Below are 21,595 nucleotides of genomic sequence, written 5' to 3'. Positions count from 1 at the left end.
GGTAAGTGTCTGAATTTGTTGGGTGAATCATTGCTGGAGACAGTTGACGTGGTACAGTAACATGGGCAGCAGTGGGGTATTATGGGGTTGTGTGGCTTTTCAGAGGCGTTTTTGCACATCAGAGGTACGGATCAAGGCTGATTTTTTTATTTTTCCAAGGACCGGCTCTAACACGCAGCGCAAATACATCTTTTCTGGAAAGAAATTTTTTATTGAATGCTTGGATAAATATAATTTTAAAGAGACCGTAGATTGATCAAAATAAATGGATGATTTTTATAACCATTTTTTTCCTTATTTCTCATGCAGATTATCCTCTAATTAACGTTTGTATATTTATTACATGTATTTAGAGACAGAGCACAACGCGTTATTCTCTGAAAACCACGCCCATCGAAGGGGAAAATAATAGGCGCCTCTATGTGCAACTAAGGGCTGAAACATTAACAAAATGCCTGCAGCTCGCTAAAAACATCAGTTTAGGGAGTCTACGTTTTCATTGAGAGAAAGTTTATTTTTCCCGTCATGATTTCAATGTGTGCGAAGCACCAGCCTCCCACAGCCAGGACTGAGTTTGCGCTCAGTTGACTAGACTGACTGAGGGCTGCAACTAACAATTATTTTCATTGATTAATCTGTTGATTATTTTCTCGATTAATCAATTAATCATTTGGTTTATAAATCATCAGACAAAAGTAAAAGGTGGTGTCATCAAATGTCTTGTTTCTCGGACCAACAGTCTAAAAGCCAAAGATTTAGTCCATTTACTATAATGACAAAAAAAAGTAGCAAATTCTCACATTTGTGAAACTGGAACCATCAAAGGTTTGACATTTGTGCTTGAAATTTGACTTAAAGCTTCAGCAGTCAGTATATATTTTTAGCATCATTGGGCAAAAATTCTATAATAACCTTTCAGCATATTGTAATTCAAGTGTTCTGAGAGAAGACTAGACTTCTGCTCCTCCTCATGGCTCTGTTTTCAGGCTTAAAATATCTAGCCCGTGACGGCAGACTTTGACCAATCACAGGTCATTTCATTGAGAGAGAGCGTTCCTATTGGCTGCGTTCCTTCAACAGATTTAACAATGGCGGACACGTCACAAACTTTCTCATTTTACAGCTAAACCGTGCACTACAAGATGATTCTGAAAACATCGGAGGAGAGAAATAGGCATTAACGTAACAGAATATTGATTCATATTTGATCAGCGCTGCCTAGTTTGACCGTTTGGTTGGAGTTCAGAGTGATTGACAGCCGGCTCTCATAGACGGCAGATGGTCAGCAGACCTCAGATCAGCTCTTACTGCTTATTGTCCTCCGGTCTGTGAAATCTTGCAGATGCCGTTAGGAGCACCGGAGGACACAGAGGAACATGATTTTTTTCAGGTTACCTGTTTCATGTACTACTGTCACGATATAGCAACTGCTTTATAAATATAACTTTTCTTAATCATTTTTGCTCCAATCTCTCCTACTGATGCTTTAAGATGATGATCAATATAATTCTGATCCATTAATCGACTAATGGCTGCAGCTCTATGTTGAACAATAAGACAGTAGATAGTTTTTATTTGAGAGACATTTAACAGACACACAGACACACAATCTGCACACATGATTTTAAACCAGCGAGTGAGAACGAGCGGCGCTCAGAGCAGGTGACGTGGAATATCCAGCAACTATGAATGAAAATACATTTAATAAAAACGTTATTGTCATTATGTGGAGAGACAGGGTTGCTTAGTGATAGTGATTAATCGACGGTGATGTTTGTGCTGAATAAAGGCTTTTATCATATATTTTATTTCTCATTACCCAACGGTAAGCTGATAGGATTAGCGGCCATTTTGTTTTTTCACAATATTAAAGTTGAAGGCTTTAGGGAACATCAGTAAGAGTTTCTGACAGCGGAGTGAGCCTCCTCCTCCTCCTGTCAGATAATTCCTCCATGGTTCAGTGATTTGAACTGGCTTGTAAATCCCTTCAAGGGCTTGTGTGGATAGAAGGGCACACAAGCTCTCAAACTCAGAGACTGAGACCTTATTGATCACGGCACAAATCACCGCTTGTTTATCTTTCCAATAAATATTTTTCTTCCTCATATCGCGGGCAGGGAACCAATACTTTTCTCTAAAACCTGGCATCATATTTTGATTTACTGGTTGTCAGCTGATTCTGTAGGACGCCATCGGGTGAAGAGTTCAACATTAGAAACTATTAGAATGAACTATTAGAAAACCAGTTTATTCAGGTCTGTGTTGGCGTGTACAGACTCATTGATTTCAGTTTGGTTGTACGTTTTATAGCAGATTTATATAATATACATAAGATATATTTCACCTCACCAGAGCATGGATGTATAAAGAGAACTGGATACAGCGTTGGAGGCTCCTATTCATTGCTATGGGAGTTGCTCAATGGCGCATGAAGCCAAAAACTTCTGAGTATAAAATTCCCCGGATCATCCGGCGAGCTTCCCCATCCGTTTGGCCCATAGCGTTTCCTTTAACTCCGCCTCCCAGCCCTCGCTCCAGCCTCTCATTCGTATGAACAGAGGAAGGGAAATAACTCTGGATTCAGCTATTAGAGCATTTTACAACTTTTAGGACCTAATGATTTAAATAAGGTCTATTTAGGTGTTTGTACTGGGAAGTTGATTTACCTCAAAACAAATGGTCCGCTGAGTTACAGACGTCTCTTTCCCCAATGTAAGTCTATGGGAAAAAGTATTTTTGGGCCCAATGGCATCACGTGAAGGCCACGGAAGTTGTAGTACCACCGTTTAGCCACTATGTAAAATTGACTTCAAAGCGCGGCGCTCTTCTTGGGGGCTTGTTGCACCAGAACAGTGATTTGCTTATTTTTCACCCTTCCCTGAATATGATAAAAATAATATAAAACTGTATTGATCTGCGGGAGGGAAATTAAGAGTGATACAGGAAGTCCCCCAACAAGACATCATCTCGTTTCTGTTGATGTAGTGAACGTGATTATAAAGATTATTATCTGCCACAACGACAGCCGTGGCCGGAGCCATTGTGTTTGGATTGCCCGTCCAATCTGGTCCATTCTTGTGAATGTGATATCTCAGGAACACCTTGAGGGAATTTCTTCACATTTGGCACAAATGTCGACCCTGACTCAAGGATGAACTGATTGGATTTTAGTGGTCAAAGGTCAAAGTCACTGTGACCTCACGTCCATCCATTCTTGTGATATCTTTGGAACGCCTCGAGCAAATTTCTTCAAATTTGGCACAAAACGTCCACTTGTTCTCAAAGATGAAATGATGAGATTCTGGTGGTCAAAGGTCACTGTGACCTCACATCCATCCCACTCTCGTGAAAGCGATATTTCAGGAACGCCGGGAGGGAATTGTATTACATCTGGCACAAACTTGCGGAAGAACTGATTAGATTTTGGTGGTCAAAGGTCACTGTGGCCATAACTCAAGAATTCATATGCTAATTATGACAATTTCACACAAATGTTGAACATGGAGTGATGACATTTTTGACAGAGACACAACCATGAGGGGTATGACTCTAGTTTGTTATATATTGATTTAATGTAGTCAGTGTCCCATCACGCCACAGCTAGTCAAGAGAGGAGACTTGTAACTGGAATGCGTTGTGCGGAGATCAATTTTCCTGCATGTGCGGGACCTTTAACTACTGTTTAGGGGTTCATCTCATTATCCTCGTCTCCTTCAGTCTCTTACTCATCTTCATCACTCACTACAGTGGAACGAGGTGCTTCTGCCTCGTGGGGAGGCTCCTTCCCTCTTGAAAGGCTCTGCACGCCCACACAAGTGTATTTCATTATTAGTTTGGCTGATTAGGCCTCTTTATAGGTTAAAGTTGGTTTGGGGCTATGACGGGATTTTAATAAGGGCACCAAACTACAAATGTAAATTGATCCTTTTTTAACAGGTGCAACGAAAACTAACCTGAGAGTCGGGGGATATGTGAGCCGGGGTGGCTTAAAAACATTACATGACAATTTGTAGTCGATGTTCGCGATATAGTTGTTTTATACACCGCGCGTGGGACAAGCCGCGATACATCGACTATATTCGATGTGTCGCCCACCCCTAAGTCACGCTCTTTGATGTCAGACTTCCTTTAATTTAGCAAGCTGACAGAATAATTGGAGAGAGTTTCAATATTAGGTCAGTAGCTTTTGTTTTATTGGGCAGATCAAAAGAAAATAAATGGCTCTCGCGTGTTAACGACACACACTGGTGGAACAATAACACAAGTCACGGGATGTCTTTAAGGCAGGAAAGAGTCTCCGCTGAAATCTTTTTTAATTGACATGTTATATAGCCGTGTGTGTGTGTGTGTGTGTGTGTGTGTTGTGCTGGAGGAGACTCTCATAAAGCTGCTGCAGACGGGAGTTGCCCAGCAGGCAGGTGTGTGTGAGTGTCTTACTGTTCAAAAATAGCTCCAGACAACAAGCAGAATGTGATGCTAAACCTTAGCGGAGGTAAAACTTTTGATTCTTATTTTGGAATAAAACATTGAGATATCTTAAAAAAGAGAATAAAGACTCAAATGAAGGCATTAAAATTTACTTGAAGGTGTGTGTGTGTGTGTGTGTGTGTGTGTGTGTGTGTGTGTGTGTGTGCGCGCGTGTGCATGTGCGCGTGTGCGCGTGTGTGTGTGTGTGTGAAGTTACGCTCTTTGGATGCTTGCTCCTGTGTGACAGGAAGTATTTGGAGAAACGCCACCCCGGGATGCTCGGGTTGTTCTTTCATTTCCCCGTAAAATCACCTCAGTTGTGGGTGATGTATCTCAGGAACTGGAACTGGTTCAGACATTCACACACACACACACACACACACACACACACACACACGCACACACTCGTAATTGGTTCTGTAAGTACAGCAGACTGTCCCTTTCCACCCTTTTTCCAATTTTCTGTGCTGTCAGTTTCTGCAGTGTTTCAGGGAAGGCGACTTGTATCGACAGCGAGAGGGTTGTGGCTTCTCGTTAAACTCCCACCTCGACTGTTGCATTGTGGGATCAGCCTCCCAATTAACAGGACAACGAGAACAACAACACTTATACACAACCCTGCAGTTGCTTCTTCTATTACCCCCCCCCCTTCCTGTCCCTCTTCATTTCTCTCTTCCCTCCTCATCCCTCTTTTGTCATCACCCCGTCTGCTCCTCGTGCTTTAAAACCACAGTTCATGTTCTCTGTTTCCACAACTCTCCCTCCATCACTGATGAGCTGCTTAGTGACGCACAAGACTCAAAGATTCACTAAGTCACTCAGAGGATTCACTGTCGAACATGACTCCTCTCCTCTCCTCTCCTCTCCTCTCCTCTCCTCTCCTCTTCTTCTCCTCTCATCTTCTCTCCTCTCCTTGCCTCTCCTCTCCTCTCTTCTCCTCTCTCTTCTCCTCTCCTCTCCTCTCCTCTCCTCTCATCTTCTCTCCTCTCCTTGCCTCTCCTCTCCTCTCTTCTCCTCTCTCCTCTCCTCTCCTCTCCTCTTCTCTCCTCTCCTCTCCTCTCCTCTCCTCTCCTCTCCTCTCCTCTCATCTTCTCTCCTCTCCTTGCCTCTCCTCTCCTCTCCTCTCTTCTCCTCTCTCCTCTCCTCTCCTCTCCTCTCCTCTCTTCTCCTCTTCTTCTCCTCTCCTCTCCTCTTTCTCTCTTCACCCTCTTCCTTGCTTCCTTTCCTCTTCTCTCTTCCTCTCGTCTCCCTGTACTTTCGTCTCCCTCTCCCCTCCCTTTTCTCTCCCTCTTCCTCACCTCTCCTCCCTCCTCTTCCTGTCCTGTCCTCTTCGTCTCCCTCTCCCTCCCTCTTCTCTCCTTCTTCCTCTCTCCTCTTCCTATTCTTTCCTTTTCCTCTCCCCTCCCCTCCTCTTCCTCTTCCTCTTCCTCTCCGTCTCCCCTCCTCTCCTCTTCCTCTCTCAAATGTTCCATTTTCAGCCTGCCTTCATAATCTGCGATGCCTCGGTCTGCCTCGTTTGGTTGCTCTCTAAAACTTTTCCGACAAAGCAGAGATGGAAATTGCATCCCAGTTTTCTATAGAGAATTAAAGCGTTTTAAGAAATGTGAATTATTGATCTTAAGTGGATTTATTCTGATGTCGTTCTCTGTGCTACATTTGGTGTGTGTGTGTGTGTGTGTGTGTAGTGTATCTGCATGTGAATTGGTTTGGGATCATGTTTGTGTATTTGGGGTGCTGATGGTTTGAGGGGAGTTTGGGTTGGAAGATGTGTTTGTGGGGGTCGTGTGTGTGTTTGGGTGTCGGGGTAAGTGAGTGATTTTGGCAACGGGAGGGATTTATTGTGCATCTGCAGCAGCTGCAGAGTCTTGTCAGCCGCTTCACGCGAGAGGGATAATGAAATAAAAATTCATCCTCGTCTGTGCAGTCAGAAGCACACTGAGAGGAGGCGTCCGGCGGGGGGAGTAAAAGGAAACGCCATCAACATGTTTAGACGAATTGAAGTCAATGAAGTCATTTCCTCCCCCCTGCATAATGTATCTTAATCTGATCTGAAGGCTTCGCTCTTAATGTTCCTTCAACCATAGATGAAGCCTCTGAGTGTGAAATTTAGCTGGAATTAAAGTTTTAACATGACAGCTGGCTCAGGGAATCCGTAGCTCAGCTCCTCTTTGGGCAGCAAAGCAGCTAAAAGAGAGTGTGGAGAGAATAAAGAGAGCGAGAGAGGATGAAAAGAGGGCAAAGGGGAAAGGAAAGGAAGCGAGGATGTGAGGCAGAAGAGGGAATGTGTTTGTGATTAGAGTTTTCTTCATGACTGTTGCAGTGGGAATCTTATCTAACACCACAGCTCCCCCACCGCTACTCACTTTTGCGTGTTTGCTCGGCGCCGGCCCCGGTGCTGGTGTTTCATGGGGTGTTATCAGGCCCGGCCCGGCCCGGCTCGCGTCCTGAGTTTATTTTTTTAATAGGGCACTGAAACACTGTCGCTGCTGCACCGCTAATTCCAGCTAGTAATGTAGATTTTTCAGCTGAAATTGTAATCTCTTCATAGCGTAAGAGGATTGAGCACGCTGGCTTCACCTAAATAAATTTCTTTGAAGGGAGCTGGCATTAATTCACACACCTGCAGTACGTTTTATACAGAACAAAGATTAGTGTAGAAGAATGAAGAAGGCTGACACACTGGCTTTCTCCAAGGCCCCCGGGAGGCTCTGCTATCTGCTCAGTGGTGGAGTGAAGGCGTGTGTGTCTTCTTGCATAAGGAGTGCTGTTAAATGTGGACCAGTAGAGCCGGGCTCTCCAGCTAATTGGCTGTTCTGTGTGTGGCGGCAAGCTGACCAGTACTCCCAGTAGGTTTGGTCTCCTATTGTGCCCTTGGCTCTCAGCGCAAGCAGACAGCCATGTAATCTCAGGCGGTCCTGCCAGTAGATTGTTCAGTGATTCCTGTTTAACCCATGTATTCAAACAAGCTAAGTTTCTCTCATGTATGCCATTCAGTGTTTCTTGTATGTGTGTTTGGTGTCATCTTAGAGGGAGTCTATGTATTATCATTACCATTATTTCAAGGGGGAAAGAAGATATTGAAATAATTTAGATGATAAGTTTTCAGTTGTACTAAATTTATGTTGATTTGACACACTGTAGACCTCTTCAAGGTGACATTTGATGTGACAGCATCGTTGGAGCTAAGTAGATGCAGTCTTGCCCAAACATTATGGACTTACCTTAATCTGTAGGCCAACAGATATCATATTTTCCGTTGGTTTTATTGTAGCAATATTATATTTGTGTACAATGTGAACAATATTTTACTAACCAAATATACATTTATATACAAACTGTGGATATGCATCGTCTTATATAATGAAATGCATACAAAAATACATTTGAAGTGGGATATATTATCAAGGTATGAATATGAATATGAATATACTCAAGACATGTGCAATGATCATGTCAAGAAACTGTTGAATTAGTGCACTGGCACATGTTTTGGTCCGCTGGTTATCCTGTAACTGCTGGCCTTTTCCCTCCAATAAAGGATCCTACGAAGCTCTGCATTTCTAAAATGAATATGTGGTAACGGGCTGACAAAGCTCCAAGAGTTAATCTATTTTTGCCCAAAGGTGACGGACTAAACAACGTGTCCAATAATCTACTGTGTGCCGGTAAATTGCTTAATGGTGCGTTCAAGCAATCCTCGTCAACTCGCGAAGGCTGGAACTATCACCACCTTTTATGTACCGGATATTTCCACTCAAGTGGTCATCGGTCGCCGGTGATACATCACTTGAACTAGACCAATGAAAACGCCACGGCAGAATGTGAATAATGGAGGTCAGACATAAACTCTACCGTGTGTTCCTGTTAGGGACCTGGACGTGTTGTGAATCAACTGGGAATTACAGATAAACTGAGGCCGAGTCAGGTTTATTTATTCAGGTCATTGGGCGTCGCTGTTTGTCTGGTGGCCTATTTAAGTCTCTAGAATGAAACATTGCCATCACTGAAACTCACTTTTTTGTCACTTTTTTTCAATATGTACAGAAATATATGTATTATTTTCTGTATCTAAAGAGCCTTGTATGGGACTATGAGTATATTTACCATTAACATGCTTAACTATATGTCAGTTTTCCATCATGTGTTAAAATGAGGCATCAAAACTTGTACTGGGGGTTCATGGAATTTCCCCCAGTTTCCCACAAAAAAAGCTTGCTTCATAATGAGGTTTGTTTCCTGGTGATAATCCTAGAAACGTTTGACGTTACAAGTTAGATCTGCTCGAATGCACAGCGGCCACAACTAACTATTGTTTCAATGTCAATTAATCTGTTGATTATTAAAGGGTGGGTCCATCTGCGTTCTTTTCCGGGGTTTTTTTCAAATGGAAACACCCACTCAGCCATTAACAAAAAGCAGTGACGTAGGTTACCAAAGTATGGTAATCAATACGGTTGTGAATAATGTGAACGCTAGCACTACCTGAGTCAAAGTTAGCTGTGCTAAGTTTGGAAATAACTGAAAGGGTTAGTTTGTATTTCTGAAGTGGGGTTGTATGTATGAACCTGCATTCTGTGAGGTCAAATTACTGTTTTTATGAATGTAGTCTGGCGGCTTTGAAGAGAGCGATATAACAGCTTCAGTTCCCCGCTGGAAAGGGCTGTCTGATGGCGAGGTGAAGCAGCTGTGGAAACATATTTTAGCCACCTAAAAAAATCAATATCACGTACACTGATATCAATGTACGCTATATTTAGAATATTTTCACCGCTTTACCTCGCCACCAGACAGCCCTTTCTGACGGGGAAACTGAAGCCGTTTTATTGCTCTCTTGAAAGCCACCAGACTCCATTCACAAAAACAGTCATTTTACCTCTCAGAACACAGGAGTTGCTGGTCTACCGCTGCATCGATCGGTCAGTTTAGTTTGTGTTAGTTTGGATCCAAAAGTCACACGATAACATGGCGTCCAGACAGCAGTACATTGCTTAGCTTCCGTGCCGGTACTCCTGTCTGTTTCTCCAAACTGGGAGCATGCCGGCCGCCATCTAAGTTACTGTAGATAATATGCACTGAATGGATAAGATAAGATAAGATATTCCTTTATAAGTCCCACAGTGTAGAAAAGTGGATAGTGCAGAAACAAGAAGCAGCAGTAAAAACAAAAATCAAGATACAACACAGGGCAAAAAGCAAAACAAAAGTAACCAGACATATAAAATATGAACAATTTAAATAGAAGGAATATAAAAATAGGAACAATATAAACAGTATTGACAATAAACGGATTTTTAACACAATTGCACAGGTGGAAATATGATATTGCACAGTGATTGGAAATAATAATAAATGTTAATAAAGATAAATGAATACTGTATATATAGCAGCGTCACCATGCAGAAACCTACATCAGGTCACGTGGAAAAAATTGCATTTTGACGCTAAAACATACATACTTTTACTAAAATTATAATGTTTGGATTTGAATACATACGGAACACCACTGTTAAACTACAGAATGATATAAAAACCTAACAAAATAGATAAAATAATGCACCCGCCCTTTAATGTTTTAGTCTATAAAATATCAGAACTGACTGCAGTCATACTTTAAGGATATTCACTTACCAATGAAAAACAACCACTGCATATCTTCACATTTTGAGAAGCTGGACCCAGCCGATGATTGGCATTACTTCTGGTTTATATTAAGCAGCCCCGTTTCGTTTGAGGAGTAGGCGCAGTAGGTTCAGCTTAGCCTCCTCTTCCTCAGCTGAAACCAGCGCTCGAGTTTGAACACAGCTTATGTCTTTCATTCTCTTCCACTTAGAAACACTCTCCCCCCCCTCTCTGTTTGTCTCCCGGCAGGCATTCATGGAGGATGTCAAGTCTCGCGGGCCGTTCATCTACTCAGTCTTGGAGTCTGCCCAGGCCTTTCTGGCTCAGCATCCCTTCCAGGAGCCAGAGGAGACCCTGACCGATGGAAAAGGTCTGCTCCCTTCATACTCTGTGCCAACTGCTGCGCCAGCCAAAATATCATACTCACAACAACCTCTCCTCTGCTAAGCCCCGCGGAGTTCATTTTTTGGTAGGACCCATGCAGGTGAAATCATCCATTAATAGTTATTAGCAGTTTTTCCGTCCTCTGGTGTCACACTGGGTTTAGGGAAAGTGTCCGGGTCGGGACCAATTAGCTCCAGCTCACTAGCTCTACAGTAGCATCTGCTCAGATCGATAATACAGCAAGCTCTGCTGTTTCTCCACTGACTCGTCCTCTTCGTACTGTTTGGCTGGATGCCCACCTGGGAAATACTGTAGTAATCTACCTCACTGTGTATCCTGCTGTTGTCCAACTTGTTTCTCTCCTTTCATGGAGTTGGTGCACCGTCCGTCTCCAATCATTGCTCTTCTCTTTGTCTGACCTCTAACCCCTTGCTCTCCTCCTCTACACTCTGTTATTTCTCCGTCTTCTCCGTCCTCCTTTGCACCTTTATGCTTTTACCCCTGCGTGGCCCCAGTCTAACCTCTTCCACCCTCTGCAGAGGTGTCTCCACGCCGGCGAATCCTAAATGTGAGCCGCTCAGTGTGGAAGCAGGCAAACGTGGCCAGTGACCTGTGGGAGAAGTTGACTGCACGCTGCGTGGACCGCCATAGGTCAGACACTTTTATTTACATCGTGTGTATCTTGTGCAGAACATGTGTAGTTTCTGCAGCTACTTTGTTGTATTGGTACTTTTTACTTATTGGTACATTTACTTTTACTTAAGGATTGGAATACTTCTTCCACCATTGTGTTTCTGCACTCTGTCTGGTTATTGGGCTCATGTCAGTAGTTGTAAAAGCACAAGGAAAGTATTAAAGGTTTTGATGAATGGAAAGGAGTTTTTGAGAGTAATAACAATAAAAAGTCATCAGTGTTAGAAACAGACTTTCTGTCAGATCTCTGTTCAGGATAGCAGCATGTCTGGACCTCTGAGAGCCTTTTAATTCCTTTTAAATAATATTAATTATTAAAGGTCATAGGGGAGTAAATTCTACAGTCCATGTGTTCATGAAACTTCTCCAAAACCCATCGAGCCAAACCTAATAGCAAAGAGTTTGGAGTTAATCGTTTTTCCCGCCTCATGAATGAACTGGATCATGAATATAAATGTTATGGTTTGACTGACCAGGGGTGAAAGATGTGTATTTATATATTTATTACAGTGTTGCAATGTTAAACAGCTCTGTTTTTTGGGGATATATTTGTTTGTTTGTTTGATATATTTGGAAAATGAATAATGAAAAGAAGTGGAAAGTATACGTTTTAACCACACAACAGAAATATGCTTGTAAACTTTGGAGCTACAAAGTGGAGAGTGTTATTTCTCCCTGTGATTGTGTGTGTGTGTGTTGATCCATAGCAGGGGTCATACATTACACGTAATACAATTACCATAACCTGTTTACAAAATGTGGCCAATATAATCCATTGTAGAAACAATTACAAGAACACATTTATCAAGTTTTAGATCAAAGAAAATTCAGAGCTCACTAGAATATTAAAACATGTTTTCAAAGAAACAACACTCAGATTGTTATATGATGGTATGAAATCATTTGCTCACATTTCTACTGGAACGACACTGTAAATGTGAATAAATGATGTTTGTCTGCACGCTCTATGGATTTTTTTTGCTTTGCATTAGCTTCCAAATTGTGACGGTGCTGGTAGTTAACAGTAATGAATGTTTTTCAGACACATGGAGAGGACATTAGAGCGTCTACTGCAGATCCAGGCGGCGATGGAGGAGCTGGCGGTGGCCCTGGAGCAGGCGGAGGGGGTGAGAGACGCCTGGGAGCCCGTCGGAGACCTCTTCATCGACTCTCTGCAGGACCACATAGACGCCACCAAGGTAGACACAGAAAAAAAACCACGCCGCGTTACATACAAACTTCCTCGTTCTCCTTATCTCCCTCATGCACACACACTTGTACATGCAGACACATTATCATGAACCCCTGATATAAATGGCTCCTACCTGCGGAGTAAATTAATTGTCTCCTTTGAGATAAACCTCTGACTAACCCTGAAAATACTCACTTTGTGACACATCGTAAACAAACATCAAAACAGTGACATCCAGCTTTTTTTATCACTAAAAAGCAGCAGTGTTACTAATGAACAAGTGAGAGATGTGTATCGGGGCTGCGTTGCTTTAAAATGTTTGTTTTGACTGTGTACACATCGCTGTCGGAGTAGCTGCGAGCTGACAGATGATGACAAGGACGCGGCACTTCAATCTGGCACGGTGTGAGGTGGCAGGGGTTACAATCGTCCCGTTGAATAGATGTTGTTTAACAAATGGCAGGTCATTGGTGCAGTCATTATGGAGTGTCGAGGTGCCGCCGCCGCCGCTGCTGCCTGTGATTGCGTGGCGCTGGTTCATTAGAAGTGAGAGCCCTTCACAATAATCATGTCACTGTCACAGCCGGCACACGTTCAGCTCGGTCTTTAGGGCAGACTTGTCAGTTGGCCTCATCTGCAACTCACTCACACTCATACACAGACAGACACATACAAATGCAAACACATGGATGCATGCAAATTGGATCACTAACACACATTAGGCACACTTGCATACAGTATGTATACTGTAGTATGTATGCTGTAGGGCTGTGACTAAGGCTTACTTTCAATAATTTGGTTTATAAAATGTCAGAAAATAGTAAAAGATGCTTGTGACAGCTTCCCAAAATCCCAAGGTGACATCTTTAAACTAGGGCTGCCAAAGTTAACGCGATAATAACGCATTAACGCCACTAATTTCTTTAGTGCATTAACGAAAGTTTTAATCTTTAGATTGTCGTGGGCTCAGTTTTAAAGCTAGAGTGAAGATACTGGTATCACATGAAAATAAAAAAAACCTTAAGAATCACTCTTTTTATCTGTTCAAAATGTACCTTGAAGGGAGATTTGTCAAGTATTTAATACTCTTATTAACATGGGAGTTTGCACATTTGCTGCTTTATGTATATATTTATTATTGGAAATCAATTAACAACATTAAAATAATGACAGATATTGTCCAGAAACCCTCACAGGTACTGCATTTAGCATAAAACAATATGCTCAAATCATAACATGGCAAACTGCAGCCCAACCGGCAACAACAGCTGTCAGTGTGTCAGTGTGCTGACTTGACTATGACTTGCCCCGAACTGCATGTGATAATCATAAAGTGGGCATGTCTGTAAAGGGGAGACTCGTGGGTACCCATAGAACCCATTTTCATTCACATATCTTGAGGTCAGAGGTCAAGGGACCCCTTTGAATATGGCCATGACAGTTTCTCCTCACCAAAATTTAGCGTAACTTTGGAGCGTTATTTAGCCTCCTTCCCGACGAGCTAGTATGACATGGTTGGTATCAAGGATTCCTTAGATTTAGGTTAAGTTTTCTAATCAGCCAGTATCTTCACTCTGAGCTCACAACAACCTAAAAATCGCAAGTTGCGTTAAAGAAATTAGTGGCGTTAAAACAAATTTGCGTTAACTTTAAGCTGCACGCTGCACTGCTGTTGATGTGTATCCTGAGTTAGACACCGTTTACTGTATAAATACACTGGTTACCCTCATTTTTCACATATAAAATCTACTATGAACAGAGGCTGGTGCTATTCCAATACCATTACACATTCTTTTCACTTTGATCTAAGTTAATATACGACTGCTGCCAAATATTTTCAAGATAGAACAGAGCAACAGCAATAACGGATCAGACTTTAATTTAGTTAGTCCAGACTGGATGTTTGTTTTTGTCTCATATTTAATAAGTTTTTTTATTTCAGCTGTTTTCTCTTTTCTATTCCCCCCCTCTCTCTTTCCCTCTGCTTGTCTCGCGCTCTCTCTCTCGTACTCCTGCAGTTATTTAAGGAGGAGCTGACCCAAGTGAAGGAGGGCATGAAGCACATCAATGATCTGGCCCACCAGCTGGCTATCTCCGATGTCCATTTGTCGATGGAGAACGCCCGCGCCCTGGAGCATCTCAACAGCAGATGGAAAGTGCTTCAGGTAGAGTTCACTGCTGCGTCTGTGTGGTCTGTTTGACTTTGTCAGCAGCAGCTTTTTTCCAGCAGTCAAATTCAAGGGAGACTTCAGAGAGCGATTCCACGTGTAATGTTTGTCCTAATGCAAGTTAAGGGGTTTATGTGAGGCTTCAACGGTGCCCACACACCAGGACTCCCAACTGCTTTACAGTATGTCCTTTATATCTCTTTGAGCTGATGAAGGACAACGGTGTGATTTAAGGGGGATGGATAACGGGCCGTGTGTGTGACGACAAAATCTCTCATTAGAAGAGGTGATCAGACACAGATCACAGAGTCACTCACAGACATAATTAAAACCAGACAGTGAAAGTGATCTGTTGACTGTATATTGACATCATATCAGCTACATTACTACAGTTTCGATGTCTATCTGTAGAATATGTTACCTACATGAAAAAAGTAAAGACTTATTTTTAAATCAACACTTCCTGCTTTCATTTCGAAATAAAAGCCCTCAAGCTTTTTTTCTGTGGACAGAATACCTTCATTTGTTAACACAAGGCTTTTATTCAGAAATATGTGCCGAACAGTGTTGTAGAACATGCAGTGACTTGGAGAGCTCCATGAATGAATATAGTACAGCAGCAGCTGCAGCAGCTGAAATGCAGCTGGTGTGAACACCCGACGCGTGAATTACGCAGCTGCCACGCACCGCAGCCGCCACAAAACGCAGCTCCTGACGTTCCCAGTCTGGATGAGGTGTAAAGGGCGCCATGGTGCATAGACCATGAGCTGCAACATCACCGGTTCAAGTCCAGACAGGAACCTTTGTTGTATGTTTATTCCCAGTGGGCTACCTCCGGTTCCTGAGGAGTGAAACTTGCATTATCTTTAACAGCCAGCAGGGGCGACTCCTCTGGTTGCCAAAAGAAGTCTGATTGTATAGAAGTCTATGAGAAATTGATATTTTAAAAATGTGCAAATGTGTATTTAGATCAACTTCTATCCACATCAAATTCCAACAGCCAAACAGTCTCATTATGGATCTGTTCTTCTAACAGCTGTTGTTTTTCAGCAGCAGACAAGAAAAACATTAACATGGCGTTCATCACTTATAGAGTATAACTACCGATCAGAGTGTTTCACAATTAACATGTAGAGTTGCTCTGTAGATCAGGTCTTTGGTTCTATATGCATTATGAAAGGGAAGTGAGAAATACAGCAGAATGAAATGAATCAACCCCACATGAAGTGGGCAATACTTCAATGAATCCAAGGCGTGTGCTCTTAAAGCCTTTTTAAAGTTTCAAGGCTAAAGTGCCTTGGATTCATTGAACTGGACTTGCCCTCCCCTTGACGCTTAGCTGAATGTATAGATGCATTATCCAGCGAGCATTACCGTCAGTCTGCAACCTCCAGGCTAATCCTGCATTCTCCAGCAGTAACCTCCGTGGTTGCTCCTACTGCACCGACACCATCCACTCAAGTGAGAACAGCCTGTTCCCCATCAGATAACCTTCATGACACCTTCTCCACAGCCTGCTCGCTCGTGGCCTCGTCATTATGTTTTAATTGCCGCTCTTCCTGTCTGTCTCTCTGCCGTCTGAAAGGGGATGATTTTTAACGTTCAACGATTCTTAGAAAGTCATTTCCAGGTAACGCTTCATTTTACAGGTCTGCAAATGTCATGGTAATAAGGTGATAATTAGCAAGTAACCTATTTGAAATTTCTTTGGAATTACTGCCAAATTACCCCAATATTTATTTGTTATAAACATTACTTAAAGCTGCAGTAGGCAGTTTATTTTTGGCATCATTGGGCAAAAATTCCATAATAACCTTTCAGCATATTGTAATTCAATTGTTCTGAGAGATCACTAGACTTCTGCACTCCATCATGGCTCTGTTTTAAGGCTTTAGAAAATCTAGCCTTTGAGCAATCACAGGTCATTTCAGAGAGAGAGTGTTCCTATTGGCTGTGCTCCGGTCATGTGACCAGCGTTTGGCATTCCTTCAAGATATCTCAACACGGCTGCCAGGTTACAAACTTTCTCATTTTACAGCTAAACGGTGCACTACAAGATGATTCTGAAAACATTTGAGGAGAGAAATTCAATTTCGTCAACGAAATTTTAGTAGCATGCAGATGTTAGTACAGTCCAACATAGCCACTAGCATGGCTGTAGACTCTTATGCCGTGTCTCAAATCCACACTATATACTGATTCTAAGCAGGTTTTTAGAGTTCACAATACAAAAAATGACAAAATAAAAGTTAACTCAAACAAGACATGCATACTAAATACGGTCGATTGTTTTGGAGTGTTGATGCACTCTAATCTACCACAAAGCAATGCACAAAGGAAACGGAGGAGTAGCTGACAGCTGTAAAAAACAAAACAACGGTGGGTGGATGTAAAGACGCTCCAAAAAATCTTGGAAAACAAAAGTATTAGATCTTAGGAGAAATATTTTGATGTCTCTTTGTGAAGTTTAATTGGCAGCAGCTTTCCAAAGTTGCGGTTTGATTGACATCTGATGTCATACTTCATTTCCTGTGTATAAAATGGTATATATTGTAGAACAGTTCACTAGAACGATTAGTATGTAGTACATGCTGTAAAGAATAAGTATGTGGTATGGATTTGGGACTCAGCTTGTGTTTTGTTAAAAGGCACTCCTCCTGTATCAGGTTCTCATATTTATAACGGATCAAAGTTCGAGGTACTTCATATCCTATTAGGGATGCACCAATACCACTTGTTTCAGATCGAGTACAAGTACAAGTACTTACATTTGGGTACTCGCCGATACCGAGTACCGATACGAGTACTTCTCTGTGCCAAAAGACCCTCGTTAACAGCCAGCTGGAGGATGTGAGCGACACACGGCAGGCTGGGGAGTCCCGCATACGAGGCGGTGTGCCGCGACCGACTCTAGGTCAGCTTGGAAAGGCTCGGGGCGAAGGTGCTTCCCAGGACCGTGGCCAAAGTGTCACCGGGCCAGACTGTCCTTAGTGCACCCCAACCGCGTCATGCTGAGGGGCTCGGCTCACGTAAAAGACGGCAGGGGTCTGCAGCGATGTCTGCAACCCACCTGATCCGCCTTGAAACACGGACCAAGCAGTTTAACGCACGTGCGAGTCTGAAGGTGCAAGCAAAACCGTGTAGTGCAATGAAGGTGAGGGTCGGTGTGCGCCTCAGGGTGGGATCCCGGCCCCGCGGGGTAGGGCGTACCAGCGGCACATCTCGCCCCTGCACCGTCGGGGAGGTGGAGCGTGAGCACGTGCGATAGGACCCGAAAGATGGTGACAAGAGGTTAACGTCACGCTGCCGTAAGGTGGTATCGGTGCCGTTGTATCGGAGCCGTTTTGCGAGTACGAGTACATGAGCACAGTATCCGACCCGATACCCGATACCCGATACCCGATACCCGATACCCGATACCCGATACTGGTATTGGTGTCGCTGCATCCCTATATCCTACAGATGCGGCCATACAGACTGATATTCAAGCTTGTATTCATTAATGTGTGGGACGGAATGATCTCGCATATAAATAAGAACATCTGTCAGTCTTATTTCGTTCACATCAGTATCATATCTTCCTTCTGTTTCAATTAAAACATCTTAAAAGTTTTTTTTCTTTCACGAGGGTCACGACGACGCAGAGTGAAGTTTAAACGGTCGGTTAAAAGCATTCGGATGGGCATTAAATCCCAATGACACACTTTCTGCAGCCTGAATTATCAAGAAGGAGACATCCTCCGCAAATCGTCGTCGCAGTCTAATGTATTTTAGGAAGGCATTGTTGGGAGCGAGCTGCATAGAAAGAGCAGAAATTGGGACTTATCTTTCTCCCCATTGATGTCCCCTTTTGCGTTGGAGGTAAAAAGAATCTTAATAAAAAAAGTTCTTTTACGGGACAATTTCTGTTAAATCTTTGATGCAGCAGTTGGTAGTGTGTCCCCTGGTCTTTGATTCAGGAAGCAAGCCTCTAATCCCCTCTGACGATCAACACTGTTAAAAAGGCTTTTAGTATCCATAGTCACCAGCAGATATTCATCTCCCAGATCTTGGATTGTTTTTAGAGTTTCTGTGATATCAGTTCAGCCCAAGGGACTTATGAAGAGGCAGGTGTTGCAAATGGTTTTGAGAGAGAAAAAAAGGCGTCTTTGAGCCGCCCTCTCTTGCACCCCGGTCGATCTGCTATTTCCACTCATCCACACTAATTCATTTCTACGCAGTAAGATGCACTGACCTGCTATCTGTCACCGTGAAAGCGAGCAGAATGGTGGAACCTTTTTTTCTTTGTCTGCCTCTCTCTGTGTCCTATTTCTCTCTTAATTAAAATGATAAATGCTAAATCCCGGCAACATCCTGTGCCCTGTTGATTTTGGCTGCTCCGGCGCCGGGGCAAAAAAAAAATGCTTTTCCAAATTTGATTTGCTAATATTTGTCGATCACGGGTAATTCAAGTCATTTGTCTTCCTTATGGCGGCCCAAATTGCCTGTACAACAAATAGATTGTACGACACCGCGCGGTTGGCAGTAACATCTCCACGGCACATTGACAATGCTCTATATTAGTCCCAACCAATTTCAATCACGCTCCAGCTTATATTGTTTTATTTTCTGGTGAGGGGAGCAACGACGTGTGCACGCTGAGAAATGCCAACTTAATATATCTAACTTTACACATTACGACTCACTGCTTCCCTTTGAAGTCTAAAGGCTTTCTCCTTTTCTCTCTTTATCCGTCTCTCTCTCTACCTCACCCCGAGTGGATTTACCTCCCATTGTTTCAAACATCCAGCTGACAATGACTCATGTGCCAAATCCAATACATTTCAAATAAACCCGGATTAGGCTGCTAAATCCCATTTGGTGGGGACACATACAGTAAATAAATGATGTGAAATGCTTTTACAGACTTAAAGAGACTCTATGTAGGAATCAGAAATTGCTTGTTAACAGCGACACCTGTGGTCGTTAAGTCAACAAAAGTCAGCGTCCTGTTGCTCGCGCTTGTGCTCGCTCTACATAGACATGAACGAGCATCGCTCAAAACAGTGAGGAGACACACGTCAGCTAAAAGCACAATATCACTCTATATTTCAGCTGCTTGGCAGTAATGTTAGCTGACCAGATGAAGGTCTCTCCATGAATCAATGCTGATCCTAGTGTTGGCTTTTCCTGCCTCAGCCTCCCGACCGCGGCCGGAGGGAACAGGGGAGACACCGGAGTTTTGGTCGGAGACGATAACGTTTCTCTCTGCGGAGCCCCGTCACTTCACAAGACACGGGAAACCTCTGTTGGTCTGGAGGAGCTGCAGCAGTTATTTCTGCACAAACGTCCACTGTACATTCACTAGATATTCTCAGAGCTAAACTAACTATTCTACAGTGTGTAGTGTGCGCGCATGCACGTGAGAGCGGAGCGAAAGAGCGAGAACAAGCGCGGTCTGTGAGTGAAGGCAGGCAGAGGAGCAGAGTACAGCAGAGACTCCGGTCCTGGAGACCAAAGCTACGGTCTCCGCCGCGTCCTCCGACCGCGACCAACACTATTTAACAGACGGGCTTCACTAGATAGAACTTTGCGGTTTTGGTGCTTCCGTGTAGTTTGTGTTGGAGTCTGAGTCTGAACAGTGTAGACACACGCGAGCGTGCATGAGACACCGACCTGCAATGATTTATTTGTGTAAGAAGTCACAAACAGTACCTTTTAATATTGTCAACTCAGTCTGCGTGGTTATTGATGCAACACATGTGAGGCTTTGCAACCCCCCCTCCCTCCTCTCTCATTTCATCATCTTTTCCTCACTGACTTTGTACCAGGAACCGGCGTCCTCGTTTCAGCAAAATATATTATTTGGTAATCTCGGTCTCCGTATCCTACCTGCCGCTCTTCAAAGGCTTCCAAAGTCCTTCAAGAGGGGCAGCAGAGGAAAAAAAGACATCATTTATATTCCATAGTTAACTAATGGAGGAGAAGCAGGTGATTTGTGTGTGTGCATTTCTTTCTTTTTGTAGCGGAGACACATGAACAGCACGGTTCCCTTTGATTTAACTGTGTGTGTGTGTGTGTGTGTGTGTGTGTGTGTGTGTGTGTGTGTGTGTGTTTCCTCAGGCCTCCATAGAGGAGCGGCTGAAGCAGCTCCAGGACGCACATCGAGACTTTGGCCCCGGATCGCAGCACTTCCTTTCCAGTAAGATTCCTCTACTGCTTATTTGAAGTCGGTACCTCATGGTGCACCAATCTGGGCCGTACTGTGCCAAGGCACTGTCTCAGAGTCTGTGGGGGAGTTGGGGGGGGATGAAGAGAACGTTAGCTGTATTACAGTTATGATAAGGCTATCAAACACTGTGTGTGTGTGTGTGTGTGTGTGTGTGTATATTTGGGTTAGAGGTGGAGCTGGCAGGCTTTGTGCGTCTGTCTTCATCAGTTCCAGCACACCGTTGCGATAAACATCCCCGGTGACGCTCATCAGATCCGTCATTGCTCTAATTTTGTCTTCTTTCTACCTGCTGCTCTTCAAAGGCTACAGAGCGGTAGCAGGAGGGCTGAAAATGTGATTTACTTTTACCTAATTCAAACTGATGTGTGTGTGTGTGTGTGTGTTGCAGCGCTCCCCGTGTGAGCGCGTCTGAAGCTGTGTGTGTGTGTGTGTGTGTATGTGTGTGTGTGCCTCCAATGTCCTCACCAAACCCCATCCAGTTTCACTGCTGTCACGCTGGCTCAGAGAAGCCACACTGGAGCTTATGTAGCACTATGCCCCACTGCCAGCTCAGCCCACTGCACCCTGCAGGATCGTCTGTGTCTGCGTCTGTGTGTCTTTTTATGCACCAACATGCTTTTATTTCAGTATGTTGTTTGATATAGCACATATGGAAATAGATGGATTTGAGCCGTGGTGGAATGTAACTGAGTACATTTGCTACTGTACTTTGTAGTTACCGCACAGAAGCAAAGCAATGTATTGCTGTGGACGGCAGCACAACGTATTTTAGCCACCTAAAAAAATCTGTTTAAGTGGACGCTATATTTAGAATATTTTCACCGGTTTACCTTGGCGTCAGACAGCAATACAGTCTACGTT

General features: G+C 43.4%; 1 protein-coding gene across 3 annotated transcripts in view; it reads left to right on the top strand.

Moving 5' to 3' along the window:
- The window catches only part of drp2 (dystrophin related protein 2), a 105,100-nt gene that overhangs the window by 30,872 nt on the left and 52,633 nt on the right, over positions 1-21,595 (top strand). Inside the window, exons 4-8 of one of the 3 annotated variants that reach the window (XM_037779980.1) lie at positions 10,336-10,456; positions 11,010-11,121; positions 12,206-12,362; positions 14,374-14,520; positions 20,626-20,704. In XM_037779980.1, coding sequence (XP_037635908.1) covers positions 10,336-10,456; positions 11,010-11,121; positions 12,206-12,362; positions 14,374-14,520; positions 20,626-20,704 — 616 coding nt within the window. Of the gene's footprint in view, positions 1-10,335; positions 10,556-11,009; positions 11,122-12,205; positions 12,363-14,373; positions 14,521-20,625; positions 20,705-21,595 lie in introns of those variants that run through there. The other 2 variants (XM_037779982.1, XM_037779981.1) reach the window with 2 other exon arrangements.

The sequence above is a fragment of the Sebastes umbrosus genome, chromosome 9, assembly GCF_015220745.1.
Source record: "Sebastes umbrosus isolate fSebUmb1 chromosome 9, fSebUmb1.pri, whole genome shotgun sequence".
Lineage (NCBI taxonomy): Eukaryota > Metazoa > Chordata > Actinopteri > Perciformes > Sebastidae > Sebastes > Sebastes umbrosus.
Note: the sequence above shows the minus strand (reverse complement) of the source record. Positions and strands in the feature narration are given on the sequence as shown.